Raw genomic sequence first — 27648 nt, forward strand, 5'->3', positions numbered from 1 at the left:
GGGCCCCGGGCCTCCATGACGTAAGTACCGACATCATGCATCCTGCACGAGGTGATCGCGCGCAGGTCTCGGCGTCTTTGGGGCCTAGCGGAGGAAGAGCAGGCCAAAGTGAAGCCAGAAGAAAGGACGAGTCATCACGAGATTGGATAACTTTATATCTATCTGTCATTTCCTGCTACGAGTATGAGAATGACTGGTTTTCTCCATTAAACGGCTCGGAAACCATTAGAAGAAAGCATACTACGGTTTAGTTGGTGACGGTCAAGCGTTCGGAGAACAACAGACCAGGGTTCCCCAGTTCCCCCGCATCCCTCCAGACCAGAGTGCAGGAGTCGCCGCGCGTGGCGACACACCGTGCCTCATCAGATGACGGCCCAGCCCGCTGCCAGAAGTAGTTCCGTCTTGGCCGAGCCGTCCGTGACTCTGCCACACGCCATATACCCACCGCCGCCGTGTTCGCCGCCGCCTCGCCACGGCGCCGGCCACTCCCGCGCGTGTGGAATTGATTTTCTCGTTCAATATGGTTCGACTGTGCAGCTCGCGGCTCACAATATTGACGGCGAGATGCCACAACATGCCTCCCCCCTTCCCCCTCATCGTGAGCGCCGCTATCCTATATCCCCGCCACGCTACCTCGTGGGTGTGACCCTTTCTGCCCCTCTTTCCTTTTTACACACACGCCCTCCTCTCTCCCCCAACAAAACCACCACCTCGAAACGCCACGCTGGTTATCGCGATAATTCCACGCGACATTTGACTGCTTAATCGCGTAAGACATGCAGAGGCGTCCAGAGCGCGGGGGGGGGGGGGGTCGATCAGTACCAACATGCGGGCCGTCGAATTGGGAGGAGGGAAACGGGGTAAGCTGTAATACAATGTCCTCCCGCACCGTACGTCAAGTCCAACAACACACGGCAGTGTTGCGGGTTTGCCTACTCCTGTGGCGCCGCCATGTCGCCTAACGGGCGTAACGTAGCGAGTACTGCTGTGCCTGACACATTTAGTGTATTTCGACTAACGGGGGAAGAATAAGAGCGGGTAGAACATAGAGGTTCCTGATTGATCGAGCCTTTATCCCCACCACCGGCGTGACGTAGAGGCGGGAATCTCTCGACCAATCGTGAACGTTTATGTTCTATCCGCTCTTCTTCTTCCTCCGTTAGTCCAAATACACTACTATATGGTACACAATTTTTTGAACGAGGTCGAGCGGTCCGGTTTGGGATTATGAATCGTTTTTGTCGGTTGTTGTTCTTGTCCTGGAGAAAACCGGCGTTATGTCCAATCGAAATGTGCTGAAGCACAGGCGGCTAACGAACGAGCCACGCTGCGGGCGCACACTTGTCAGTCGCTCACGCCAAAGTGAATCATTTTTAGAGGAGACTACAAGCCATGGTAAGGGAAGACTCGCTCGACTCCTGTACCGTTAGTAAGTTAGGGGGCGGTCCTAAGCTTCCGCTGCTACCGCTGCTGCCGCAGCACTCCCGCCTGCTCGGGATGTCCCTTCTACAATCCATTGGATCAATGGGGCAGTGGCGCTGCTGGCTTAGCGGCATAGCGCGGCGCGACCCGGGCCTACACGGGCCTGCGGGCAGGTCCCCGGGCCCGCTCTCTCCAGACCCACCTGCCTCTGGCCCGGCATGGGCCTGCTCCTCCCACTAAGGTCAATAAAAACAGGGTAAAAATGGGAGGACCGAGTCGGGCAAAAAAAGGGGGGTGGAAAGAAAGTGATAACATTAGTGGACAGAAAAGTTCGGAAGCCGAGTAGGATCCATAGTGTCTGCAAACGGGCGGTCTGTTACGGGCCGTTTTACTCTTGTTCCTTTAACTCGTACGCATAAAAGTACAATATCGGCCCGTGGCCAACAGACCGCCCGTTTGCGGACACGGTGGGATCGGGGCCGGTCCGGCGGCGGTCCGGTGAACATAGGTCTCATGGCCCTCTTCGAGATGAAAGCGACCAACACGAGGGTGCGAGGGGCGAGCGAGAACCATTCCCACCCAGCCTCACTCTCGCCGAATTAACCCAGTTTCCGCATAATGCCACTCGGAGGTGGGCGGAGGCGCGCGCAGCACTCAGGCTAAACGGTACAGTCCCATTCAAAAGCAGGTGCTTCGCTCCGCTCCGCCGTGGCCGCCTGCTAGTGGGTCAGAAGGGCCACCAGAGCCACTAGGAGCACGACGACGGCGCGGCCGTCCGGTGCAGCCCGAGGAGAGGGCCCGCGACCCCGTGGGGGGCCGGGGGCTCCTCGCCGGGGCCTGGTGGCGGTGCCCGCGGCGTGCAGGTTAGGCACCAGCACGTGGTGCATGGTGGCGGGGGAGCCGGTGCGCGACCAGAGCCGTGCCAAAGCCTCACCAAGGGCGCCGAGGGGCTGGAGGCGGTGGGGTCCGAGCCAGCGGGGCGGGCTGCTCTGCTGCAGGGCGTGCTGGTTGGTCCTGGCGCTGGTCCGGTGCCAATCCCGACACGCTCACTCGAGGCGCGACCTGCCCTGTGGGGCTCGGGCTCGGGGGGTGTGCTCGCTCTCTCCCGCCGTCCCCTGCACTAAGGGCGCGTAGCCTGGCAGCCTGGCCGGGGCTGGCAGGCGGGGCCCGCTGTGTTCCGGGAGAGGGAGAGCACACCCCCACCGCTCCCGCGCCGCCAGCCGCCCCACCCCCCCGACTCCAGTCTCTCCCGCCAATAGCGCCCCACTCGGAATCCCCCTGAACGACGACGCCCTTCGGCTTGCCACGGCTGCTCCTTCCCTCCCGCCGCCCCTACAGGGACCCGTCCCGCCCGCCCGCCTTTCCCGCCCCTGCCCACCCAACGCGCGGTTCCAACCCTGTCCCGCTCCACCTCCCTACCCCTCTCCCGGTTCGCCCGGACAGGGGGAGCTGCAGACCTGCAGACGGGCACAAGGTGTGGAGGGCCTGGACTGCGTGCCCGCCCCCGCCTGTCCCCCATCCCGCGGGGGCGGGCGCGGATGTTCATACTCGTCCCGTCTCGGTGCTTATAGATGCCCCCCGCGCCCGCTCGCATCCCCTCCACCCTCCATCCCCGCCCCTCAGTCGTTGCCCCAGGTCGGGCGGGGGATGACAGGATGACACTGCCCCGCTACGCCCCGCCACCGATCGAGCATTGCGCGGAACAGGCGCGGTTTTATTGGGGGGGCGAAGGGGTGACCCCCCCCCCTAAATCAGCCGAAATCGCCCCCTAGGGTAGGTAGGCAATTTTCCCTACAAACCTCTGAAAGTAGGCAACCCACAGCAAATCGCCCTCTCCGTCAGACGGACTTAAAACCGAGCCTGGTGCAGAAGAGCAACCGACACCGACATCCCTTGAACAGTTTAGATACTCGGGGCTGTACTGTACAGACTGTGACAGACAATAATACACGCGCCTAGCCTGGAGAGGGCTTATCAAACGAGCAGAGAAGGTGCCATGATTCGTCGAACGTCTTTCCCATCCCATTTCTGACCTGTTCTTCTTCTGGTGCGTCTTCTTCTAGCTCAAACTAACTAAAGAAAATGCTCTTGTACATAAAGCACGAATTTAAAATAAACACTTTCCAAAACACGTCGGCACTACAACATCGACACCTAAAAAGCAGCATGCAGCACAGATTTGAAAATTTCCATACTACGCGCCTACGACGCGACAACCGACGCCAAGTCGATATATCGAAGTTGTAAAGATGGCGGCAGTCGCCTGTCGCCTGCTTTTGTTTTCCATTTGGAAGGTGTTGTGTTGTTTGGGGTTGGGGTTAGGAGGAGGTGGACCGCACACCACATCAGCTGTCAAAAAATCGCATTTAGAGTGCTTACGTGAGTGTAAATGTGATTTCCATTCGTGCGGGGACACGAGCTCTCCAGGCTCACCTTACTGCTTCATCCCGTACCTGTGAACTCAACTGTGAGGAGTGTTGCAGGTGAAAGCGGCCTACAGCGGCGGTGATTGTTTTGGACTGGCAGCGGAGGCTGCTGGAGGGTTCTGTTCACGCCTTGAGCCCCCGAAGCTGTCCAAAATGCCGGGAATTAAAGATGAGAGGGAAGACAGCGATGGCGAGGAGATGGATCATGAATCTGACCAGTCGGACAAGTCTACATCGTCCTGTGATAGCAGCGATGCATCCGACTCAGATGACAGCTCAGGTATACCATTTAACTCTATTGCTTTGAATTTTGGGTCTCTCTTCTTATTCTAATTTAATTATGTGGTTATTTTGTGTTCAGAAATGGATGAAGAGGAATGTGAAAGGAGACGAGATGAATGCATCGACAGTCTTGCAGACATGGAAAGACAGTTCAATGTTCTACGAGAACAGTACGTACCATTCTTATTTCGCCCTCAGGGCTCACTCTTGGCATTGCTTACTCATTTTTATTGTCTTTTCATAGGCTTTACCAAGAGCGAATCACTCAAGTTGATGCCAAATTAGGGGAAGTTAAACTTGGTCGAGCCCATGAATACCTCCAACCCCTGGAACAGTTGGAAGAGAACTTAAAAATCCGAAATGAAGTGAATGATATACTCCGAAATTATAGAATGACAAATGTTAGAAATAAATTTCAGGCCGAGGAAGCAGCCTCTTTGCAGAATTACCAAGTATGTGGACACCTGTATCAATTTGTTTAACTATAGTTCATCTGTAAAATATCAGTAAAAACTCTTGGTTATTCTCTTTTCAGAGTGAAAAAATATTGGTTTGGGATGCAATAAAGGATGATTTGGAAGAAAAGATACGAATGCTAGAAGAGGACAGAAACAATATTGATTTTTCAGCAGAAATGTGGGTCAATGAACAAAGAAGAACAGGCTGGAGAAATGGATATAAGTCAGGTCGAGGTGCAAATAACAATAACAATGGGCGCAATTCACTCGACTTGCCAGGGCGACGAAAACCTTTGACAGTCTCTGGTCCATATGTTGTTTATATGCTAAGTGATGAAGATATTCTGGAAGATTGGACAGCTATCAAGAAAGCTCTCTCAGTTTGCAAACGTAAATCAGAATGTAAGTAAACAACTCCAATTTTTAATTGAAATTTAATTTTGGTCATTATAAGAGAATTAACTAGGTATTTGATTTCAGTGAGCATTTGAGGGTTGCCTCCCTCCAGCCACTCTAGTGGCTGGACAGGGTTACAAGATGTCTCCCGATCTCCTCCACCTCCACCTCTACTCTCTGGTGAACAGGTTCATGAAGCAGCTCAGAAACACGATTCTGAATCATCTACCAGTTCTCAGCCAACACAAGCTCCATGGCAAAGAGCCTATCCTACTAAACATTCGTCTCATGAAGATAGATCCACTTGTGATATTCAGTGCCCATCCAACAGTTCGACATTCCAAAGCTCTCAGTCAACTTTTGGATCAGGGCTGTTAAATGAAAGAACTGTAAATATTCATCGTCGTGTTCCATGCTATTCACCAGCAGCTCCTCACAATTTGCCACGAACACCTGTAGTACATCCTAATGTTGCTTTACAATCATCAAGTTCATCTGGTAAATTAGAATCTCAACACAATATCTTCAAGAGACCCACTTGCAGTCCAAGAGCAGGTGCCAGACTGTCTGCACAACGCAAAATAACGTCGCCTCTGGGACATAGGCTCCCCAAAAAATAGTTAAGTTATTTTTCTACCTCTATGAAAAAGTCATTCATTTTTCATTCAAAAGATGCTCTTGTGTTGAACTAACTCAAGTAACTAAGATGTCATCTTTTCTATGCAAAAGAAGTGTAAATAGGGAGCTATGTATGAGTTATGTACATATGTGTTAATAAATATAATATGCAACTCATGTGTAATTTTTCAAAAGAAATGAGATTTTTTTTTGACGGTGGACTGAAGTTGACATAAAAGACATTAAAATTCAACAGAACATATTTTTTCATGTATTGTCTCTAATTTTCCATAATACATCATGTACAACTTCCTCAATCTTCTCTTATCACTAGCACACTAAGAATACACAAAGTAAGCATGGTTAGGAGGTTGAGCCAAAAAAAACTTAACACTAAGAGATAATTTGAACATGACAAAGAGCAGGTTGCACTCTGAACACAGCACTGAAATTAAGACGGAGGGTTGTCATGTCACAGTCATTTCATTCCATAAGTACTGGTACACCCAGGTTTATTTTTTAAAGAAAATAAAGGTATGGGATATATAAAATTATTGCTTTGCAGAATTCCATTTGAGAAGAGCCAGAAAGGATTTGTGATGTTAATTGTTGAACGCTACAGTGACATCACAAGGGAAAAATACAGATGGACAAGAAATTGAGTATTTCAAGATTCAATAATCGTGACACATGATAGACTACTTCAGCATTATAGTAATGAATACTGTTTGGATTTAAAAAGAAGAGACAATCCTACACAATACTTTCCTGGAGATATTGTCTTTATTGTTATTAAAGCTTACTTAATTACCATGATTGCACAGATGCACTTGAATGTAGAAGAACCATGTATAATGCTCCTATAAATGCTTGAAACACTTAACGCCAGAAGTGAAGCAACAGTACTTTGAAAAAGCTATATGTAACATTTCAAGTAAAACCAAATTTTTCAAATTACACAAATTCAGCTTCATAACTGAGTGCAGATGCTTGGGTATACATTTAATGCCCATTATGGCACACCTAAGATTGGAATGTTTATATCAATCCTAATAGTCAACATATCTGCTTTTAAGATCTGCCGCCATATATACAATCAATAAACTATGAAAGATGCACCAAATATATGAATAAACACTTGTATGTCACAACACAAGAGTAAAATGGAAAAGAGGACTCTTTTCACTGATAAAACCGATTTGATCACAAAGTAAACAACAACTTTCTTTACAAAAGAAACGCGCAAAAGGTATGCCTATTCACACAGTTTTGCTCATAAAACAAGAGAACATTGCATTGACAAAAAATAAGTACTTCATTAAAAATACACTGCAATCTGAGGCCCTCAAATGTCTTTGAGCTATGACAACATTTTTAAAAAAATTTACTACAGGGCGTAATATGAAGACAATGATAATTCATGAGGTTGATGAAAATCTTTACTTAGCGCGAGAGTCTCGTGGGTAGAATTCAGCAAGAACGTTGGCTGGGATACGTTTCAACATTTCTTTGGGGAAAATACGCAGCAGCTGCCATCCAATATCCAGGGATTCAAAAACTGTGCGGTTCTCATAGTTACCTGAAAGAAATGAAATACAATAGGTAATGCAAGTTCAAAATTAACTGTATAATAGTGATAACTTATTCATGTTAAATCTTTACCTTGGGAAATAAAGTTTTTCTCGAATTTGGTAAGGAATTCAAGGTAGAGTAAATCATCAGGTGTCAAAGCTTCCTCACCAACCACAGCCTTCATGGCTTGGACATCTTTGCCAATGGCATAGCAGGCATACTAAACATGAACAATTTCATTAAACAACTGTATTTCAAAGATGTAAGGAGGGTATAGTATATAAGTAAATACTTACCAACTGGTTGGAGACATCAGAATGGTCCTTTCTAGTCATGTTCTCACCAATAGCAGACTTCATGAGACGAGACAGGGAGGGGAGCACATTCACTGGAGGGTACACCTGTCTGTTGTGAAGTTGTCGGTCTACGTAAATCTGACCTTCTGTGATGTAACCCGTCAAGTCAGGAATAGGATGGGTAATATCTAAAATAAAAAAAAATGATCATGGTTAGTGTATGTAAAGAAGTATGAGTAAACTTCTGAAGAGAAGCCTAGGGGTCCATACCATCGTTGGGCATAGTAAGGATAGGAATCTGAGTGATAGAGCCATTTCTTCCTTCTACACGTCCAGCTCTTTCATAAATGGTGGCCAAATCGGTGTACATGTAACCAGGGAAACCACGTCTACCGGGCACTTCTTCACGGGCAGCTGACACCTAAACAAAACAATAACAGGTAAGATGCTACGTAAATAAACTATTTCAATACAGAATTATCATACTTACCTCACGCAAAGCTTCAGCATATGAACTCATGTCAGTAAGAATGACAAGTACGTGTTTTTCGCACTGGTATGCAAGGAACTCAGCAGCAGTGAGAGCCAGACGAGGTGTAATGATACGTTCAATGGTTGGGTCATTGGCTAAGTTCAAGAACAAACACACATTCTCCATGGAACCATTTTCCTGAATAAGTTAATCAAAATCAGTCAATTACCTAATTAAATTGTAGGGTCAGGCTAAAAAGGTAATAGAAAAGAGGCAAACCTCAAAGTCCTGTTTGAAGAAACGAGCTGTTTCCATGTTCACACCCATGGCAGCAAATACAATGGCAAAGTTGTCATCAGAGTCATCCAACACAGATTTGCCTGGGACTTTGACAAGACCAGCCTGACGACAGATCTGGGCAGCAATCTGAAAAGAAAATGTGAAACATACCTCTCTTTAGACAGGTGGAAAGAGAGAGCAATTTCAGATTACACATTTCAAAATATTGTTTCTTACCTCATTGTGAGGTAAACCAGCGGCTGAGAAAATGGGAATCTTCTGACCACGAGCAATAGAATTCATCACATCAATTGCAGAAATACCAGTTTGAATCATTTCCTCAGGATAAATACGAGACCACGGGTTGATGGGTTGACCTAACAATTTATGAAAGGAGAAAAAAAGAAAAACATTAAAACAATAAAATGATTTTAAAGAGAGTGTCAACACAATTTATTAAAAGTATACCATCAATGTCAAGATAGTCTTCAGCCAATATAGGTGGGCCTTTGTCAATGGGTTTGCCAGAGCCGTTGAAAACACGACCCAGCATATCCTCTGACACAGGAGTGCGGAGAATATCGCCTGTAAACTCGCATAGTGTGTTTTTGGCGTCAATACCCGATGTACCTTCAAACACCTGAAAAAATGATAAAAGTTAGATCATACTTCCTTCCAACTTGCCTTCAGCAAGGGAGTTCAGGAGGTTGCTCTAACTTGAACTTACCTGGACTACAGCTTTTGAACCACTAACTTCCAGCACTTGACCAGAGCGAATTGTGCCATCGGCAAGACGAAGTTGCACAATTTCAGCATACTTGGGGAATTTCACCTCATCCAAAATCACCAAAGGTCCATTGACACCAGATACTGTTTTATAGGCTGTAGAAAATAAAATAAATTAAATTAATAAATAAAAGGATAGGGAAAAAAGAGACTGATATTACAAATTGACTAGAAAATGGAAAAATGTTCAAATATGCCCGAGACAAAATTGTGTGCTGGAGAACTAGGTTAGCTACTTTCCAAGTCAGACAGTTCCATACATTAACTGTAACCATTTTCCATAATCAAAATCAAAATGGAGGAAAATGTGAGTGCTCTGTAGAATTATTATTGGAATAGTAAGAACAGATACAACTGGGTTAGATAAATGTAAGAAAATGTTAGAGAGGGCATTTACATCATGTGATGTGACAGCTGATCTATGGTATGGCTGATCACATGACCCAACTGAGGATGGGAGAAAATATGAAATTGTTGAGAACAAAGTTGACACACACTTTAAAAGCTTGCAGAAAGATTAGAATTACCATTGTCCACTTAAAAGAGGTAATAAGATAAAGGTTCTGTTGTGAAAAGTAAAATACAAACTTAAGATCAAGATAATGACAGTCGTGCCAAGCCCAACAAAGTTTCCTTAACATCCCATGAAAAATCATTGAAGCACTACAAATACATATTTCAAAACAAGTGAAAAGTTTTATCAGCTCCCAAATTACTTTTTCCTGCAGTAAAAATGAAACTCCTTCACTTTACCAAAACTCATCAGGGTGGGAGAAGTTGTTTGTACTTCCACATGAAGGCTTACAAATACGGTAGAGCCCAAAATCTTCAGAAATTATGACATTATCAAAAGAGAGCGAAAAAGATGTATTGTAATAATAATCCTATAGCAAGACACGATTCACAATGGAAATGAATCGACCCACTTGTAAAGACGAGCCCCAGAGTACAACCCCTCCTACATGGAAAGTGCATCCTACGTGCGGCAGGATTTTAGGCGATGCAAACGGGAAAAATGTATTACATGAAGATCCAATTACACTTACTTAATCGTGGTTGCGAAATAAAATCTCGGCTGACAGCCAAAACATGTTCGCGAGCAGCTTGCTGCGCTCCGATCTTGCCTGAGGTCGCCATTTTCACAAGCTGTCTGCTGGTCAGCCGTCCGACCACACAGCTCAGGAAAATGTTCACGTGATGTCACGTGCCAAAAACAATCGAGAGCGGCAGCGATAGTCTCTGCAGGGAGACCAACACACTGTATTGCCAACATTGAAAAATCCAAGTTTATTCCGAACCAAAAATGGCGCTGTCCCTTACGTGCCGAAGACTTTTATACCGTCAACACCCAACATTCCTTCAATGTCGTCAGTCAGGATACATTGTTATGTAAGTATTTGTGAGATAAATACGGCTACGTTATACATTTGATTCAAATAAACCATGTCTATGAAATTTCTCAGTGCAGCAAAATTTTATAACCTCTACAAATCTCATTGCTATTTAGCTGTTCAACATTGATAACCATGATCGTATATTATTTAATAACTATCAATGGACCAATCATAACTTCAAATAATATTTTTTCAGTGTTTTCCTGAAAAAAATTCTGAGAGGTCTTGGAAGAGAAATGACAGCTACTGCTTGCAATGGTTCATATTTTGTTTTCTTTCTTGATCTATTTGTAATTCTCACCTCTCTTGTATTGCATCTTTACTTCTAGGCTACCTGATGTTCCATTACATGCAGATGACAATCCATTACTAAGGTCCGATGAGTTTCAAGACTATTCAGGTCTCACTGTACGTAAATGTTATGATGGTGTTGTTAGAAGGGCTCTCGACTTTGAAGCTGGCTTTTGGAGGGTGGAAAAACATATTAAAGGTAGTACATCTGTTTGTCTCTTTCTTAAGGTAATTTATTTTGAATTTATGATGAAAATATAATCTGCTTGCTAGGTAAAGAAAATATGTCAGAGGTAGATCTTTTCCAAGAATATCTATGCCCAATAGAAGAATTATCAAGACCCCTAGAAAATGCTTATAATGTTGTAAAAATTTTGCGTCAATCATCTGATTTAATGAATTCTGAAAAGTATGGGAAAGTTGCCTCAAGAGCTGCATTAGCCCTGCATAACAAATATTCTAGTCCTCTTCTGTACTACAGTTGCAAGGTAAATTTACCTGCACAATTCAGTACCTATCTTGTTTTCTTTTGTTTATCTAATCATATTATTTTTGTCTTGAAGAGTGCTTTAAAACAGAGTACAAGTTTACAAGATGATCAGAAACGCTTATTGAAGAAATATACATTATTAGGAAAATTAAATGGTTTGGAACTATCTAATAGTAATTATGAAGCTTTGATGGCTGTTCGCAAAGAAACTCTGAAAAATCAAACTACTTACAACAATAAGTTAGAGGTAAAAAATTATTTTACTAACCACAATAATCATTAACTGTAATGAACTTTTTCATTTCAAAGCAGCATTTTAAATTATTATTCTTTTTTTGCAGCATGAGGCTCGTCTTTTTAAGTTTCCAATTAGCGATCCTCACATGATGAAAAATGTCCCACAGCATCTGTTAAAAGCAATGAGTGAAGGGTATGTATTTTATATCCATAAATGAATTCTCAAATAAACTTCTTAGCTTTTGCTTAATAGAATATCTATTTCTGGTTTTAGACCTGATCCATCTAGAGGTCCATGGGGAGTACAATTTTGGACTATGGAACCATTTATAGAGTACTGCCCTGATGCTCTTGTGCGTGACAAATTGTGGCACTCAAGAGTAACATTTGGATTAAATAACGAACTGACTGTTCTAAATGCTGAAGTAGACCAGATCCGTCATTCAAGGTTTGTTGGTAACATATGATCTTGATCTGAAAATTGACTGTTTAAAACAAAAACAAAAATCAGTAACGAAACACAATTTTTAGGAGACGAGAAGCAAAAATTTTAGGCTTTGAATCCTATGCAGATTATGCAATGGAATCTAAAATGGCTGGTTCTGTGGAGAATACCCTTAATATGTTGGATCATCTTCTTGAGAAAGGTTTGTTGGTTGAGGTATTTAAAGTAATTGATGGTTGTAAAATTTTGAACCACACAGTGTTATTTTATTTCTCTCCTTTACAGCAAGACCAGCTCAAGCACATGAGATAGAATCTTTGAACAAATTTGCATTTCAAAGTGGATTCCATAAACCTTTGGCATTTTGGGATGTTGGATTTTGGAAGCATGAGCAACTTAACAAAACCTATAACTTGGATGAAAACTATTTAAGTGCTTATTTCCCTTTGGAAAATGTCCTTGATGGCCTGTTCTCTCTGCTAAATGACTTGTATGGTGTCGAAATTCACGAAAAGACTGGTGTGAATACATGGCACAGAGATGTTAGAGTCTTTGAAGTTTTTGATAAAAGCAGTACATTACCTAGTGGACATGTGTTTTTGGACCCATATGCTAGGTATAGTATCTGTAATTGAATCATTTGACCATAGAAACTGTTCCCACCTTAATACTGTGATATCCTTCCTATTTTAGGCCAGAGAAGCCATACTCTGGGGGTGTGGCTTTGACGTTAAGGAATCGTAGCTTAGTGGGGAGTGGACAATCCCCCCAGGTTGGTGTGGTTTTTAGTTTTTCTCCCCCATCATCAGGAAAACCATGCCTTCTCTCTTTCAACAATGTTGTTAATCTTTTTGCAAGGGTAATTAAAAGTTGATTATTATCCTTCATATACTTGTTGTTGGTAATATTTGTTGGTTCACTAGAAACTTTGGTTTTAACTTAGTTCGGCTATGCTGCCCAAGTTGTCTTGAGCAAATCCGCTTATGCTGAGGTTGCTGGTACTTCATTCATGGAAAGTGATGCAGCTGAAGTGCCGGCCCACTTTATGGTACACTGGTAAGTTACATTTTGACTTAATTATTTAACTTCTGTGATTCTTTTCATTCTTCTACTACATTTAATTGTCATCCCCTAGGGCTTTCAATCCATCTGTTGTGCAAAGGATATCTGGTCACTATGAGACAGGGGAAAAGTTACCTGATACAGCACTTAATAATTTGGATAAAGTAAGAAGACATATGGCAGGATTCAGTCTGTGCAATGAAATTTATAAATGCAGACTTGATTTGGAGTTATTTGCTACGTAAGTTAACTATGTAACATTTAAGAAAATCTGAATCCAGCTGTTCTGGGTTTGTATGTTGTTTTTTTTTTTTTGTTAATTTTTGTTCCTCTCCATGTTTAGAGATATTCCTTGGAAATCAGTGATGGATGAGTTGTGGCCAAGATATTCAGCCCTACCACAGGATCCATTAGATCACTCACCTATGTCTTTCTATCAAATATTCAATGATGCCAGCGCATCATACTATGCTGACTTGTGGTCTAGAGTTATTGCAGCTGATATTTTTACAGCATTTGAAGAAGTTGGTGTTGATAATAAAGAAGGCATCAGAACTCAGGGAGAAAGGTGAGGATATAGCTACATCATTGTTTAACTCTTGAGTTCACATCTGTAGTGTTAGACATACAGGGTGGCCATGTGTCCGCAGCCCCTGGAACATTTTGTAGTCATACTGTGTGCTTGCAGCAGTGCGAGTAGGTTTGCGTTAGCCCATCGTCACTCACCAAGGCGCCTTACGGCCCCTCGCAATTGACAAAGCCTGCCGCCTGCGTGCGGTACAGTATAACTAAAATGTGGTCCATGGACTGGTCTGTGGGCCATAATACATATGCTCATGTGTTGTTTGCAGGTTTCGTGATTTATATCTAACAGGACTTAGTGGATCTGCAGAAAACTTCAGAAGGTTCAGAGGGAGAGATCCTTCTCCTGATGCTTTTCTTTTGTGGCTTGGACTCCAGAAGCCGCTAAAACAATCCAAATAAAGAGCAAAGTGTGTTCAAGAGTGTGATAATTTATTTGCTCATTCTTGAGCATTTTAAATAGTATTAAGTAGTTATGTTTTCCTTTGTTTCCAATAGATTACTACTCCCATGAAATGCAACGTATCTCTAAAGTCTCATGAAAATGTGTAATTTGTAACAATCTCCATGCTATTAGTAGCAGCAATTTGAAAGCCATATTTGCTATTGTTAGTAGATCTAGTATTTATAATAGACATTCTTTATTTATACCGTTGACAAATGTATTTGGATGCTGATAGATCAACAAGCAGCTGTCTCAAATTTATAGCCTAGTAATAAGTAGCACCTCTTCATCGTGTCAAATTGTAATTGTTACCTGGTTACCAATCAATGAAGTTTAGCCACATTACAATTTTTCAAACTTCAATGATGTTACTATTTTTTATCTCTAATAAATACTATGAAATAATCATATTATACTCAATTTTTTAAAGACTATTTTTTGTTATAAATTGAGTGGGATTGAGGAATGGAACCATCAAGTAATAGTGAGAAAGCATTTTATTAAAATTTGTTATTGCTATGGAATCACAGCTTTCACAGCAACCCATAAAACATAGCTGCTTTGAATTGAATGTAGATAGGTAATAAAGATCAGTCCACAAGACAGTATTCAATGAATAACACAGAAATAAATACAGTAAGTTGGTACAATGGGTACAATGCACACTAACAAAATTAGAACACAATAAAAACGGCAATACATTAATGGTAGAAAATGTGCAATAACACATTACCACACCCTAAAAAAAGGAATACATGTCTTAAGCAATTGGTGATGGTTTAGTTGCCCATGCATGGGCAAGTCAATTGTATCAACCAACTTTCCCATCAGCACTGCACACACAATGTATTTGATACAAATAGAAGTTCATTAGAGATTAAAAAACAATCCCTGAAATGAATGGTCCCAACTTCATCTCCATTGCACATTAAAAAGTTCCATAAAACCTGTATTGAATGTGGAAAAATTCTGTACATGTTGCAGTGCAAAAACTACACAATAGCTGCCATGCCATAAGGAAAATTGTAAACTAATAGATCAATAAATTAAAATAAAGTGGTAAACATAGGCTTAATGTGCAGTTCATTGTCAACGGAAAAGTAAAAGAAAAAAGAAAAGACATGATAAATTTAAATAAAGCAAGGCTAGTCTTTTTCTCGGGAGCAAAACTTTTCACCACAGTATATGAGAAATCTAAGCATCAACAATTTCACCACCTTTGCTGTCTGGCTCACCAATCATGGTATCTGTCATGTAGGTAACTTTTAACACTTTTGAAAAGTATTTTTTTTCCAATGGTTTGTTAACAGACCATGCCACAACTCTCAGTCGACGTTCCCTCCATCTGCGTAGATCCTCGCTGCAGGAAAAATGGGGAAATGTTATTAAGCCTATTAAAACAATGAAAAAAATTACAAAGCAAACAATATAAAATAAAATAATAGACTTACAGTGAAACAATATCGCTGTGAACAAGAATAGCAGACAATCCAAGAAAGTAATAGGTAAAATTGTTCACCATCCACAAGTTGATCTTGTCCAGAATGTTTAGCAGAAAAGGCATTCCTACTGCATGAGGAACAGTTTGAATGGGTCCCCCTTCTCCAGAATATTGGTTTGCTGAGAACCAGAAAGGTCTGAAGGCCATTGAACAAGTAATACCAGGATTAGCCCTTCTGATCTGAAAAGGGGTGAAAACAAAATTAATTTATATAATATATAATGCATGAGGTCAAGTACAAATGCAGACAAGTATAGAGAGGGAAGTGTTACTCACCATATAGATTAGAATAGGATTGAAGCCAGATACCACAGCACGCTTGTACAGTTTTGGGAATTTTGCATAAATGTCAAGAACCACTTTAACAAGCTGGAACAAAACGAAAAGTAAAAAACTGGATACAGAAAAATGAAAACAACCTTAATTTTAAAAGGTCGTTGAAAGGCGATTCTCCAGCTTTTCAGTGCACAAAGTTGTCCTGAACAGAATTCAAAATATGTCACTAAGTGGAGTTTCATATGAAATTACCTTTGTGTCCCTATCTTTAAGGTCGATGAACATGCGCATATCATGTTCAAGACATTCCTTGATGGTTTCTTCAAGACGCGCCACTCGTGTGCCTTTGAACTGGTCACTGAAAGTACCCACACCAGAAGCATGTCAATCGTTTCGCCATGTTAGATTGCTAGGAGAGGTTTTATATTTTTATTAAAGATCAAAGTCACAATAAAATTAAAGGGGTTCATTAAGTTAAAGATGTAAGAATACGTTAGTAAAAGACTTTAAGTTTTGTGCATGCTGGTACAATCTAGTTCAAAATATTTTGAATGTTAGATACATCTCATGTGTTACGTTTTGGATATTTTCTTGGTGCCCTTTGATACATGGTTAAAATACGTCAAAAGTTTATAAAAAGCTGGAAAATAGTACAACTGAAATAAAATATTTACCTCAGATGATGTGTTGCAGCAATATCTAACTTGCTTAGTTGTTCCCATGTCATTTCACCGACAAGTCCTTCCTTACCAGTCAGTCTTTCAACGGTAGAATCATGGAAGATAACTGGTACTTCATCTTTAGTCAGTGCAAGGTCAAATTCAACAGCAGTGCATCCTTTAGCAGCACACTGAAAAAAATAAAAATATTATTGGCTTCAACTTATAACTATAACGTAAAAAACCTTCATATAATTTCGTCTAACTTAAAAAGTTGTAAAGGCCAGTTCACAGCATTAGCATGGTAGATAAGGAATGGGGGAAACAGCAGAGTACGACCACAATGTGGTCACGTCCCTCGCAAGCATGTCGCAAGGTATGTAGCTGTTCTCAGATTAAGTATAATGTTCATTCTCGATCTGTATTCCTCTACCATACGCTGGGATTTCTCTGACTAGTTTGTGAGAAAGCAGCAGGAGCGGAGTAAGGTCTGGTGGGCAGTGTGGGTTGCCTACACACAGGGGTATGGTATGGCAAACTGCCTATCTGCCATCCCTGCCATGCGGCTCACTGGAGATGAAAAATGACCCCAACCCCCCTAAAAAATGGGCTAGAGTGTTCAACGTGATATAGGGCGCTTCTAGCTTCTTCCTCACGCAGGCGTTCATGACCATGACGCTAACCATGTGATCAAAGACGCACGTGTTCGAAAAATAAAAAATTCTTGGCCTCAGGAGTGCATGCAATGCCATGCACGTTATCAAACCCGTGATAACGAGACTCCAAGCGATCCCACTAGCAACTAGGCCTATAACACTTCAAGGTCGACCGGTAAAGCGACCATGTGAAGAGTACTTCCCTCCGGCTGGCGCCCGCGGGCTTCCTATAACACACCCCATGGAGCGACATACGAGACGTGCGTGGATATCAGCACTACCGCGGGCAAAAGGTTGAGGTCTTCCCCACAAGGACAACGCGTCATGGCATATGGCAACATCGCGCGCCAGTCCCGAGTCGATGGCAACCAGTCCAGCAGTCACGGACATAAATAGCTCGCATGGGTTTGTGTGCTGTTGGTCGCATACCTACCGCGGCGCCGCAGGGCGCCCGCCGCAGCCCCATCCCATCACACACTCATGAGAAGCAGCGCGGGAGCAACAACAATTCCAAAATTTCGAGCGGATATATTTATTAGTTTTGAAACAAATATGAATTAACGACATGCTATAAATTCTCTTATACTTCTGTTACTAGAGATGGAAAGATTTTCAAACAAAATAATATTCCTTGAATTTTTAAAGATTTTTTGGACAGGCAGTTCCAGACAATGTCGAACAGTTTTTCAGACCAGTGTTAAATTCGCCCTGACAACAGTATTTAAGTCCATCTGCAAAAACAGTCCCAACAACAAGTCCACCCCTTTCCCTCCTTGCAAATGCGAAGCCACCCCTACCCCCACCCTCCAACCGCCACTGACATGCCGGCAAAGAAAACTTACCATGCGGAAGGCAGCGATGCTGTTTTCAGGCGCATCCAAGGGGGCTCCACGATGCGCCACTGAACGCATGAAATAACCCCCTTTTTCAACGGCTCCGTGAATGGGGTCTGGCCCGAGGATTTCATTGACAACTTCACTCGGGGGTGGCGGGATCCGTAACCACCAAGCCGCTACGAAGAGGAGCACTGGGACGAGAGTGCCGAAGCTGAGAGCGAAGAATGGCCACAAATCGAACACCAAGAGCAAAGTTCCGTAAAACACGAGCCATGCCGTGAGGCAGGTCGAGAACAAGTGCACGATGGGGTTGCTCATCGTGAGCAGGGTCCAGCTGATCGGCCTGTCACTAACATACGCCCGTTCGCTCCGCCGTCTTTATGGTCGCTTTGTTTGTCTGGCAAGCTTCTGCTAGTGATGAATCGATCGTAGATCGAGATGGCTCGATGCCGAATCGATGCCGGTTCGCTCTTCTTGCACCAACTGCAAAAGTAAAAATCTTGACTAGGCTGACCCATTACGTCACCAAAGCTGTCATGTTTTGACGATCAATTGATACTTTTATACGATAAAATACTAATTTTTCATTGGAAGGAAAATATTCCCGTAAAATCATGGATATAGAACATTTATATGCTGTGTGCTGTTGGTATTCAACGGGTGACAAGATAAAGCGACATCAATCAACATGGCGACTGCAATTAAGCTCTAAGAAGGCACCCTCACTCTGTTAGAATCGCAAGCACTTATCTAGTTAATTTTGCTCAAAGATTTAAAAATGTCTATTCAATCGCCGACCCACGAAAATGAGGAATTAGGAGAAGAACCATTGCTTGAAGACCCCTTGGACACCAAAGAAAAATGTCGTCTATGTTTGAAGGCGGACGATGTGTTGATACCCGTGCAAACTGGTGAAAATTCTGTGGAAGCTGTTAGCGCCGTGGCGTTGAAAATAGACATCCTCACAACCGTGAAGGTAGGCGTTTAAGTATCTGTTGCCAAGCGGAATACTTCAGAAAATCCTGATTTGAAGAACTATTTTCATATCTTTCTTAAAGACTATTTGAGCTCGATCCCCTATCTCTTCCAAACCTATTGATGAGTTGGGATTGATTGGGGTGGAGTGGCAGTGGAAATAACCCCTAGTTCACTGTCGAAATTTTGAGCTATACCTTCATGCACTCTCACTTTCCACTCCTTTTAACTATTGTGAAGTAAGTTCTGACTGTCTAAAATTTCTTTTGATGAAAATGCAACAGGTTGCTGATAATGGAATGGGGTTGCTGAGGGTTGTAATACAGGATATACTTTGTTAAGCTTATTTAGAAAACTGTTTTTCGCCATACTGACAATGGCTGCAATCTACCTTTTCCTCTCAATTCAATGGACTGACATATTTATGTCATTGTCTGACAAACTTTTTTATTATGTATTTATCTTATGACTGACAATTTGTAAACTTTTCTTAAATTTTTTCTTCAACAGGTTGCACCCTCAGACAAGATTTGCACAGCTTGCCGCCTGAAAGTAAAAAGATTTTACTCATTTCGCATCATGTGTTTACGGTCAGATGCTAGAATACGGGATGAGAGATTGAGAAAAGGTGTTACAATATCTCGGGCAGAGCCCGCTGAATCAGTCCGTAGTTACAAAAGAGTCAAGCGTGACTTCTCTGAAATGCAGGTGAGCAAATATTAAATATTAAATGATTAAAATCCCAAACGTCAATCCTTTCCTTTTCAGTTATTTTCACCATTCCATTTCAGAGATCATCAGTTAGTGATGCCCTGAGCATTACACCTGTGACAAAGTATGCTAACGGAAGCTCATCTTTTATTGAGAGCAAGTTAGGGCCAGGCCTCACAATTTCTGCAGTACCAATCAAACAGGAAGCAGATACCAATGAAAATGGGTCAAACTGGGAACATGAAGTTGACACTCTCGTAGACAATGGTGACAATATGAAATCAGAGTATGATGATGGAAATGGAGAAGATTGCAATGAATCAGTGAGTCAACTTACTGCACTGCTCTTTTCAATTTTGTTCAGATCTCCAGCAGTGTTCTTTTAAATAATTATCTGTGTATCTTTTCAGCCAGGAGATGAGACAGAAAATTTAGAGGTTCAAATAGACCCTTTTATGTTAATGGGTGATGACACATCAGAACCGTACGTTTTTAGTGTAGAATTCATTTGTAAGCACACATTCTATCTCTTAATAGGGCAGTTGTGATATTAATTTATAAATTGCAGAGATCTTCATGCACATGCCAACTCGGCTGTCAATGTCCGGGGGCATATTCTGTATCCTGTTCTGGGCGACAACACTCAACTTCCCCCACTTCAACCTGGACCGCATCGGCGTGGACCACTTGCAGGCAAAAATTCAAGGGATCGTGAAAGAGCTCTTGAACTCATCAAACAGGCAAGAAAGGCTAATTTTTAGATTTTGATTGATTCTGTATACTTCCTTGACTGTGATTTGTGTTTTTATTATTTTTTATTCTTAAATGTTTTTATGCAGATGACAGCAGTTAGGACAAAAACAGCAGCAGCAGCATCAAGCCTTGATGGTTCTTTCCTTGATAAGCCTTTCAAGTGTGATGTTTGCCCAGAAAGCTTTTCATATTACAAGAGCTTTATCAAACACAAACAGCGTCACACTGGGGAATTGCAGCCACTAAAATGTGAATTTTGTCCTGACGTTTTTCAAACTAGTAGACAGCTTCAAAACCATCTGAAACATCATAATATAGAGAAAGCCTTCCCATGTGACCAGTGTGAGCGTTCTTTCCCAACAAAGGTAATTAAAAACCTTGACCTAAGAGCCATTCAGTTACGTGCGATTATTATAACAGTAAAACCGCACTTACTTTTCCTTTATTGCAGGAGCGTTTGAGTTCTCATTACACATTACACACTGGAAACAAGCCGTATGAGTGTGAGATTTGTAACAAATCATTTGCTTACAAAAGTAGCTATGGATTGCATATCAGAAAGCAACATGGAGAGCAACCCCTTAAATCACAAAGCTTTAAATGTGACAAGTGTAATCTGGAATTCGATATATTTGTTGATTTTAAACGTCATTTAAGTACACATCAAGGAGAGAAACCATTTACTTGTAATGTTTGTGAAAAAGCATTTGCCTCTAAGTCAATCTTAAATGTTCACTCTCGAATTCATAATGGCACTAAACCATACAGGTTAGTTATTTATTGCTGTTACATATGTACTGTATCCAAAAAATTTTGAGTGAGAGCTGCCGCACTAAGGATGTGCCTAGTAACCACTGTGACACTTTTCATTTTCAGGTGTGATATATGTGGCCAAGCTTTTACTCAGAAGCAATCCCTAGATTACCACATGCGAAGGCACAATGTTGAAAACCCTTTCAAGTGTGATGTTTGTGGAATATCATTCCAGCGTCGATATTTCTTAGAAAAACACAAAGAAAATCATCATGGAGGGTCATCGTCAGGTCAACAAGATGACGTAATACTCATGGGCCATGATGAAGAAATAGATAATCGAAGACAAATGGACGAAGAGGATGATGCTGATAGTGACCCACTTAAATTAGAAATTGATGAATCATCAGAGAATCATGAAGAGCCTGATAATTTCTCAATGAAGGCTGGATTAGAACTGGCTCAGTAAAAATCTAGTGAGAACTTTTGTATCTATACTTTTGTTCTATATATGTGAAAGGTAGTGTGTTAAGGATTACCACACATGCATCTAAATTTAGATAATTTGAGTCAAGTAATTGAATAAGTTTGTGCAAATGTATTTGAGGCTGTTTGACACAGAACCTGATTTAAGCTTGAAATAGATATCAGTTTTTATCTATCTTCGAATTAATTACACTATATTGATCAATATTATTTTCAATTGTTGTGCAATCCCCCTTTTTTTATAGTTAAGTTATCATTTCTCTGTCAATAACTGCTTGCAGTATGTAGACTTATCCTCCAGTCTATCTTACCTTAATTTTAGTATTGAATATTAATCAATACCGTTCAACTCAGTTTTTGTTAGTTTTTCTCTCAAATTTATCATGCTTTTGAAATTTTGCTGATTGAATTTGTCATGAGATTGGTGGTGTGCAATTCTAATTTGGGTATTATCCATACATGGGGCCAGTTTTGAACCTTTGAAAGTTTGCTCATGCAAACTTGAATTATTTTTTTCCTGAAAGCTGTTAAAATGTTCTCATTAAGGCCTTGCCTCAAAAGTCTCCTATTTGGGTTGTTATGTTTACCTTTTGAACAGATGAGCATTAGCATTGTGATAATAATCTTTTATTCGTGGACATCCATGTGATTGATCCGTTCCATCTTAATTTTAACCTTATATCTTTGTTTCTCTTAAATTTTGGCCAAATTGGACAAGGTTATCATCAACTAGGCCTTCAGCTGGCCACATAGTTGTATTTTATTATTGATTATATCCATATATATATATATGTAAGAGTAAATGTTTTAAATATTCATGGGGAAAATGGGACATAGCAAAGAATTTATACATGTAAATTTCATTTTAAATTTTATACTTGTGATTGCGATACATGCATGTGGCCGCAACATGAAAGAAAGATATATTTATGATATTTTCATAAGCACCTCTCATTTGACTGATTTGTCTTTGCATGACTTCCTAATTACTTGTACGTACATTGTGTTTTGGAAAGTGACCTACTGTCTTTGCTTTCAATATTTGACAGAATCCCAGTCAATCATAACTTCTTCAAAGTATTACCCTTCATGCTGTCAAAAAAATCTCATTCAAACCTATCAAACTGTTTTACTTAATCAGTGTGTACGCTCTTTCTTCCATTTAAATGCTTGTGTTTTGCTTCATTGCATAATTATCCTCAGGAAAAGCTCTCATAGTTTTTTATGGAATTGTTACACTATTTTTGCTTGGCAGAGTGCAGTACAGACATTTATCAATTAATTTGAGTGCATTGTAATATGATCTTGTCAGTCATTGATGTTCCATGGATTTCTACACCACGTTAATCATTCAGTTGGTGAATATTGAAGTCTGTGTCCATTCCTTACCCACAAATGTAATTAGTTAGCAACAAAGTAGTATTATGTTATGTTATAATATTGTTACTTCAAAATGTTTTGTTGTTATATTGTGTGTTTTAATTAAAAGCACTTTCCTATGAAATGATTTCATAAATATTCCAAGTGCCTTATAAATTTGTAGGAGTCATTATTATTGTTTATTTAAATTTGTGTTTCATAGAGGAGGAATATTATACTTCTGAGATCTCCAAGCACCCATTTTTCAGCCATTTTGATGGTATTACTGTAGTATCATATGGCTGTATATTGAACGGAATTGTGTGTGATTGTTGATTAAGATTTGATGTACAGTAGGTGTGATTTGCACATGCACGTTGACATTTGTATTGCAGCATGTATCTTGAAAACCAAAGGAAGATGACGGAACCTTATTGTTAGTGAAACTTACCAAGTTTAAATGTTGGATTTGCAAAGAGTGTTTCATAACATTTATGATATGCCAGTGAATGTTTCTCCTTTTTGTGATTTCACGGTTTTTTGTGTGCTGAATTACTTGTTTGTTATGCAGCAACAACGTGAATGTGTGTGGTTTGTTGAGATTCCTTGCTGTGTTTCACTTGTCAGTATCATTTAAAAAATATCTTATGTAAAAACACAGTAAGGAAATTGAATCGGATGTTGCTAGGAATGATTTCACAGGCACTGCACTGCATGTTGTTTGTCAGGATTTCATATGTGTGGTTATGCTTGTTTTCTAGCTATATGAATGGTATTCGCACCAGCCGTTTCTTTCTTTCTTTCTCTTTTTTTTGTGAATCAATGATACCAGTCATTTTGTGCAGTCTCTCACAATCAGTTCTTTATGAGATGGTTGAAGTGTATTTATTTCCACAAGTTGTAACAATGTGTATTTTATTTTCAAAGATAATATATATGTTTATTAAAAATACCTGTATGTGACCTTTTAAACACACCTCTCCGAGTCACTTACTAACACAAGTCACTAATACAATCAACTGAGTAAATTTCCTATGAATTCATTTCAAAGACCTCGGCAAGAAAATAGACTCAAAATCTTGATAATGTTCTATATCTAGAAGGGCGGATTGATTACTCCAACCCGTCGATATATGTCTCAGCTTTATAGCTGTTATCGCCTCTGCATAATGTGGAGTAAAGAATCCCTACGGTACCTGAAAGATTGGGAAGCAAGTGCAAGGTCATGGCTGCTTCGTCATGCGCGATCATGCATGATGAACCAAACGGCGAACTTTGAAGCGATTCGAGTCAGCTGGCTTAGCGCGGGAAGGGAGCGCCCTCTATCTGTTTTTTCAACTACAGGGTTGACATCTTCAGAATAACTGGTCTTCATTAAATGATCTGGTATAAATATTTCAGTATTTTTTATTTTCATTTGATATAATCCGAAAATTTAACGTAATAAAATTTACACTTTTCATAAAAATTCCAGAAAAATCAAAGGTTAACTTCCAGGAAGCGGTTCTGCTGTTTTTTTTTTGTCAGGTTGATCAGCCCGAAACCACCTTGCAAGGATGCATATAAGTAAACCAATCTGGCCTCTCTCTCAGTCACGTTGAAGCACTCACGTGGGAGAAGGATAGCTAGATCTGTCGCTGTCATTTTGAAGACGGCTCACACTTGCAAGCCGCTCTGTGAACTTGAGGACCGTGCCCGCTGCTCTCGACTCTGCCTCACTCGCCGGTGTCCCTCTGATCGCGGAGGTTAAAGCTGCAAGTCCAGTCCATTCAAGGAAAACATCACCATGTCCAACTACCACAAACTCGAGTCCAAGACCCTGCAGGTATGTGCCAATGTCTCAATCTGTTGTTCTTTTCTTTCAATCGAAACCACCTGCAGTTGCACCACTTTGCACCTTGCTGTCGGCTACCGCGCGTTCTGGTTTCGCTCATCATGTTCTCCACTGACTTGGCATTCTGGTTTGCGTGTGATTGTAGGAGCTGAAGGACCTTGCCAACAAACTCCGCATCCACTCCATCACATCCACCAATGTCACCAAGTCAGGACACCCCACCTCATGCGCCTCCATGGCCGAGATCATGTCGGTGCTCTTCTTCCACACCATGAGGTACAAGGTGTCCGCCCCCCGCGATGCCTCCAGCGACCGATTCATCCTCTCCAAGGGCCACTCTGCTCCCATCCTGTACGCTGCCTGGGCTGAAGCTGGGCTTTTCCCCGTTGAGGAGCTGATGAACCTTCGCAAGATCGACAGTGATTTGGAGGGTCACCCTACTCCCCGTCTGAGCTTTGTTGATGTAGGCACTGGATCTCTTGGACAGGGTCTGTCCATTGCCTGTGGAATGGCCTATGTTGGCAAGTACATTGACAAGGCTTCCTACAGAGTTTACGTTTTGCTTGGTGATGGTGAGAGCGCAGAGGGATCTGTCTGGGAGGCCATGAATTTCGCTGGTCACTACAAGCTTGACAACTTGTGTGTCATTTTTGATGTCAACCGTCTTGGACAGTCCGAGCCCACTTGCCTCCAGCACAACATGGAGACCTACAGGAAGCGCTCTGAGGCTTTTGGCTTCAACTCCCTGGTTATTGATGGACATGATGTTGAGGAGGTCGCCAAGGCTTTCCATGAAGCTGCCAGCACCAAGGACAAGCCCACCATCCTGCTTGCCAAGACCTTGAAGGGCAAGGGCTTCCCCGAAATTGAAGACAAGGAGAAGTGGCACGGTACCGTACTGGGTGCCAAGACCGACGCAGTCATCGCACATGTTCAGAAGCAGATCAAGAACACTGGCGCTGCTCTGCTCAAGCCCCAGAAACCATTGAAGGACGATGCCCCTGCAGTCAACCTGGCAGTCAAGCTTTCCTCCCCCCCTGCATACAAACTTGGTGATGCTATTGCCACTCGTGAGGCCTATGGTACAGCTATTACCAAGATTGGCAAGGACAACCCTCGAGTCATTGCTCTTGATGGTGACACCAAGAACTCAACTTACTCTGAGAAGCTCAAGCTTCAGAACCCAGCTCAGTACATTGAATGTTTCATTGCTGAGCAGAATCTGGTTGGAGTCGGTATCGGTGCTGGTTGCCGTGGCCGTGTCATTCCTTTCGTGTCTACTTTTGCTACTTTCTTCACCCGTGCCTTTGATCAGATTCGTATGGGCGCCATTTCTCAGACCAACTGCAACTTTGTTGGTTCCCACTGTGGTGTCAGTATTGGTGAGGATGGTCCCAGCCAGATGGCTTTGGAAGATATTGCGATGTTCCGTGCTGTCCCCACTGCCACTGTCTTCTACCCATCTGATGCTGTGAGTACTGAACGTGCCATTGAATTGGCTGCCCAGACAACTGGCATCTGCTTTGTGCGTACATCTCGCCCCAAGACCGCTGTCATCTATGAAAACAATGAGCCTTTCGCAGTCGGCAAAGCCAAGGTGGTCAAGAAGAGTGCCAAGGATCAGGTTCTGTTGATTGGTGCTGGTGTCACCCTTTATGAAGCTTTGAAGGCTGCTGATGAGTTGGCTAAGGCTGGTATCAGTGCACGTGTCATTGATCCCTTCACCATCAAGCCCCTTGACGCTCAGACCATCGTCCAGAATGCCAAGGAATGCGGTGGTCGCATTGTTACTGTTGAAGACCACTACCCTGAGGGTGGTCTTGGAGAGGCTGTTTTGTCTGCAGTCGCTGAGCAGCGTGACATCATTGTTCGTAAGTTGGCTGTTCCCCGTGTTCCCCGGTCTGGCCCCTCAGACCTTCTTCTTGACATGTTCGGCATTAGCTCAAAGCATGTTGTGAAAGCAGCCCAGGATGTTCTAAAGTTGTAAATGTTCATTTAACTATCATTCCACAATGTACAAATAGATGTTGTTACCATTTCTGAAACTGTTAAATTGTGCACGTGTTATGCTGTTTGTGACTTCTAATTTTATAGCAAGTATTTCCCAGTTTGTTTCTTTTTTGAGGCCTTTATGAAATTTATCCTGCACTTTTTATTGCTAAATTATCACCCTTGATTTTGTAAGCCTGTTGCTAAGTGTTTAATAAACACTGAGTTTTTTTTAAAAAGAATCTTTCATTCACCCAAACCAATGACTTAAAAGTTGAGAACACAAACATTAAGATCAACATGACTTTCAATTTTTCTGAAAATTCAAGCAAACCAGTTTAGTACCAACCATGACTTTTGGGCACTCAATAGCAACCGGTGGGCTGGGTATGGCCCCCACAACCATGTCAATCCGCACCTGGGCATCGGTGAGCATTAGCATTGCAAATTGTGTAAATTGAAAGAACCTAGCTGTGTCACTTTTTCTTTTATTGTCTTGGTGCTAGAGCCCGGCTAGGCGCGGCGGTTCTCGTCCTTTTCCATGCTCTGGCTCGGAGGGCCAGTCCTTGAATTCAACATGAAAGTCCCCTCTCGGGGTTGACGTGAGGGGGGGGGGGGGGTTGGATTCGCACGATGGCTTTCTTAACCAATGAGGTACCATCGATACGCCTTTTATTGGGACGTGGTCGTCTGAACGGAGATAAGTCGCGTTGTCGGGCCCGAGAGGGGCGTGGACGCCACGCCACTGGCGGCGCGCCGCTGGCTCTACATGCCGTAATCGCGTGGGGTCAGTATCTCCTCACCATGACGGTGGAAGGTACACGAATAATATAATTGAGGTTACGGCATCGAAGCGGGCCCTCTTTCGTAGGCCAGGTAGAGGACCGACAATTGGGAGAGGATCCGG

General features: G+C 42.2%; 7 protein-coding genes across 10 annotated transcripts in view; 4 read left to right on the top strand and 3 right to left on the bottom strand.

Moving 5' to 3' along the window:
- LOC113216712 (nascent polypeptide-associated complex subunit alpha, muscle-specific form-like) overlaps positions 1 to 2538 on the bottom strand; it is a 22706-nt gene extending 20168 nt beyond the window's left edge. For all 4 annotated transcript variants that reach the window (XM_052270721.1, XM_052270712.1, XM_052270704.1 and 1 more), the window contains exon 1: positions 2357 to 2538. The gene's annotated coding sequence lies outside the window, so the exon portion shown is untranslated. The remainder of the gene's footprint in view (positions 1 to 2356) is intronic.
- Positions 2539 to 3671: 1133 nt separating this feature from the next.
- On the top strand, positions 3672 to 5775 carry LOC113217469 (breast cancer metastasis-suppressor 1-like protein-A). Its single transcript, XM_026437380.2, has 6 exons — positions 3672 to 3801; positions 3906 to 4128; positions 4210 to 4300; positions 4375 to 4582; positions 4666 to 4990; positions 5069 to 5775. Exons 2-6 carry the CDS (start codon positions 4002 to 4004, stop codon positions 5077 to 5079), a joined length of 762 nt encoding a protein of 253 aa, XP_026293165.1. The 5' UTR covers positions 3672 to 3801; positions 3906 to 4001; the 3' UTR covers positions 5080 to 5775.
- A 75-nt stretch (positions 5776 to 5850) lies between these two features.
- Positions 5851 to 10221, bottom strand: LOC113217450 (V-type proton ATPase subunit B). The gene is made up of 10 exons (XM_026437356.2): positions 10054 to 10221; positions 8949 to 9103; positions 8690 to 8861; positions 8459 to 8598; positions 8222 to 8368; positions 7961 to 8140; positions 7741 to 7891; positions 7471 to 7658; positions 7265 to 7394; positions 5851 to 7181 (listed from the first exon to the last, which is right to left on the bottom strand). The coding sequence occupies exons 1-10, from the start codon at positions 10142 to 10144 to the stop codon at positions 7042 to 7044; spliced, it is 1494 nt and encodes a 497-aa protein (XP_026293141.1). The 5' UTR covers positions 10145 to 10221; the 3' UTR covers positions 5851 to 7041.
- A 10-nt stretch (positions 10222 to 10231) lies between these two features.
- Positions 10232 to 14363, top strand: LOC113217442 (uncharacterized). The gene is made up of 13 exons (XM_026437346.2): positions 10232 to 10396; positions 10731 to 10891; positions 10966 to 11180; positions 11256 to 11429; positions 11524 to 11612; positions 11694 to 11867; positions 11951 to 12066; positions 12150 to 12480; positions 12558 to 12723; positions 12808 to 12920; positions 13000 to 13167; positions 13270 to 13494; positions 13778 to 14363. Exons 1-13 carry the CDS (start codon positions 10311 to 10313, stop codon positions 13908 to 13910), a joined length of 2151 nt encoding a protein of 716 aa, XP_026293131.1. The 5' UTR covers positions 10232 to 10310; the 3' UTR covers positions 13911 to 14363.
- A 69-nt stretch (positions 14364 to 14432) lies between these two features.
- LOC113217461 (glycerophosphodiester phosphodiesterase 1) lies at positions 14433 to 18272 on the bottom strand. The gene is made up of 6 exons (XM_026437368.2): positions 17888 to 18272; positions 16405 to 16580; positions 15983 to 16088; positions 15731 to 15823; positions 15405 to 15634; positions 14433 to 15313 (listed from the first exon to the last, which is right to left on the bottom strand). Exons 1-6 carry the CDS (start codon positions 18197 to 18199, stop codon positions 15148 to 15150), a joined length of 1083 nt encoding a protein of 360 aa, XP_026293153.1. The 5' UTR covers positions 18200 to 18272; the 3' UTR covers positions 14433 to 15147.
- Positions 18273 to 18542: 270 nt separating this feature from the next.
- Positions 18543 to 23870, top strand: LOC113216929 (zinc finger protein 133). The gene is made up of 8 exons (XM_026436768.2): positions 18543 to 18857; positions 19367 to 19564; positions 19648 to 19890; positions 19978 to 20051; positions 20136 to 20307; positions 20407 to 20685; positions 20772 to 21088; positions 21197 to 23870. The coding sequence occupies exons 1-8, from the start codon at positions 18660 to 18662 to the stop codon at positions 21540 to 21542; spliced, it is 1827 nt and encodes a 608-aa protein (XP_026292553.1). The 5' UTR covers positions 18543 to 18659; the 3' UTR covers positions 21543 to 23870.
- Positions 23871 to 24504: 634 nt separating this feature from the next.
- On the top strand, positions 24505 to 26983 carry LOC113216888 (transketolase-like protein 2). The gene is made up of 2 exons (XM_026436722.2): positions 24505 to 24743; positions 24898 to 26983. The coding sequence occupies exons 1-2, from the start codon at positions 24705 to 24707 to the stop codon at positions 26737 to 26739; spliced, it is 1881 nt and encodes a 626-aa protein (XP_026292507.1). The 5' UTR covers positions 24505 to 24704; the 3' UTR covers positions 26740 to 26983.
- Positions 26984 to 27648: the final 665 nt, after the last annotated feature.

This window comes from Frankliniella occidentalis, unplaced genomic scaffold (genome assembly GCF_000697945.3).
Source record: "Frankliniella occidentalis isolate FOCC.00 unplaced genomic scaffold, Focc_3.1 Scaffold6, whole genome shotgun sequence".
Lineage (NCBI taxonomy): Eukaryota > Metazoa > Arthropoda > Insecta > Thysanoptera > Thripidae > Frankliniella > Frankliniella occidentalis.

What these genes read in the sequence shown, in the direction of transcription:
- LOC113217450 (XM_026437356.2), bottom strand. Translation starts at nt 10,144, where the DNA reads ATGGCGACCTCAGGCAAGATCGGAGCGCAGCAAGCTGCTCGCGAACAT. An exon ending in AGACTATCTTGACATTGATG is followed by an intron (nt 8,599 to 8,689) that starts GTATACTTTTAA and finishes ATAAATTGTTAG; the next exon opens with GTCAACCCATCAACCCGTGG. An exon ending in ATGCTGAAGCTTTGCGTGAG is followed by an intron (nt 7,892 to 7,960) that starts GTAAGTATGATA and finishes TGTTTTGTTTAG; the next exon opens with GTGTCAGCTGCCCGTGAAGA.
- LOC113217469 (XM_026437380.2), top strand. Translation starts at nt 4,002, where the DNA reads ATGCCGGGAATTAAAGATGAGAGGGAAGACAGCGATGGCGAGGAGATG. An exon ending in CGACTCAGATGACAGCTCAG is followed by an intron (nt 4,129 to 4,209) that starts GTATACCATTTA and finishes TTTTGTGTTCAG; the next exon opens with AAATGGATGAAGAGGAATGT. An exon ending in CCTCTTTGCAGAATTACCAA is followed by an intron (nt 4,583 to 4,665) that starts GTATGTGGACAC and finishes TTCTCTTTTCAG; the next exon opens with AGTGAAAAAATATTGGTTTG.
- LOC113217461 (XM_026437368.2), bottom strand. Translation starts at nt 18,199, where the DNA reads ATGAGCAACCCCATCGTGCACTTGTTCTCGACCTGCCTCACGGCATGG. An exon ending in GCATCGCTGCCTTCCGCATG is followed by an intron (nt 16,581 to 17,887) that starts GTAAGTTTTCTT and finishes TATTTTTTTCAG; the next exon opens with TGTGCTGCTAAAGGATGCAC. An exon ending in GCTGCAACACATCATCTGAG is followed by an intron (nt 16,089 to 16,404) that starts GTAAATATTTTA and finishes GGGTACTTTCAG; the next exon opens with TGACCAGTTCAAAGGCACAC.
- LOC113217442 (XM_026437346.2), top strand. Translation starts at nt 10,311, where the DNA reads ATGGCGCTGTCCCTTACGTGCCGAAGACTTTTATACCGTCAACACCCA. An exon ending in GGATCATCTTCTTGAGAAAG is followed by an intron (nt 12,067 to 12,149) that starts GTTTGTTGGTTG and finishes TCTCCTTTACAG; the next exon opens with CAAGACCAGCTCAAGCACAT. An exon ending in TTGTTAATCTTTTTGCAAGG is followed by an intron (nt 12,724 to 12,807) that starts GTAATTAAAAGT and finishes GTTTTAACTTAG; the next exon opens with TTCGGCTATGCTGCCCAAGT.
- LOC113216888 (XM_026436722.2), top strand. Translation starts at nt 24,705, where the DNA reads ATGTCCAACTACCACAAACTCGAGTCCAAGACCCTGCAG. An exon ending in TCGAGTCCAAGACCCTGCAG is followed by an intron (nt 24,744 to 24,897) that starts GTATGTGCCAAT and finishes GTGTGATTGTAG; the next exon opens with GAGCTGAAGGACCTTGCCAA.
- LOC113216929 (XM_026436768.2), top strand. Translation starts at nt 18,660, where the DNA reads ATGTCTATTCAATCGCCGACCCACGAAAATGAGGAATTAGGAGAAGAA. An exon ending in GGTGATGACACATCAGAACC is followed by an intron (nt 20,052 to 20,135) that starts GTACGTTTTTAG and finishes TATAAATTGCAG; the next exon opens with AGATCTTCATGCACATGCCA. An exon ending in AGCGTTCTTTCCCAACAAAG is followed by an intron (nt 20,686 to 20,771) that starts GTAATTAAAAAC and finishes CCTTTATTGCAG; the next exon opens with GAGCGTTTGAGTTCTCATTA.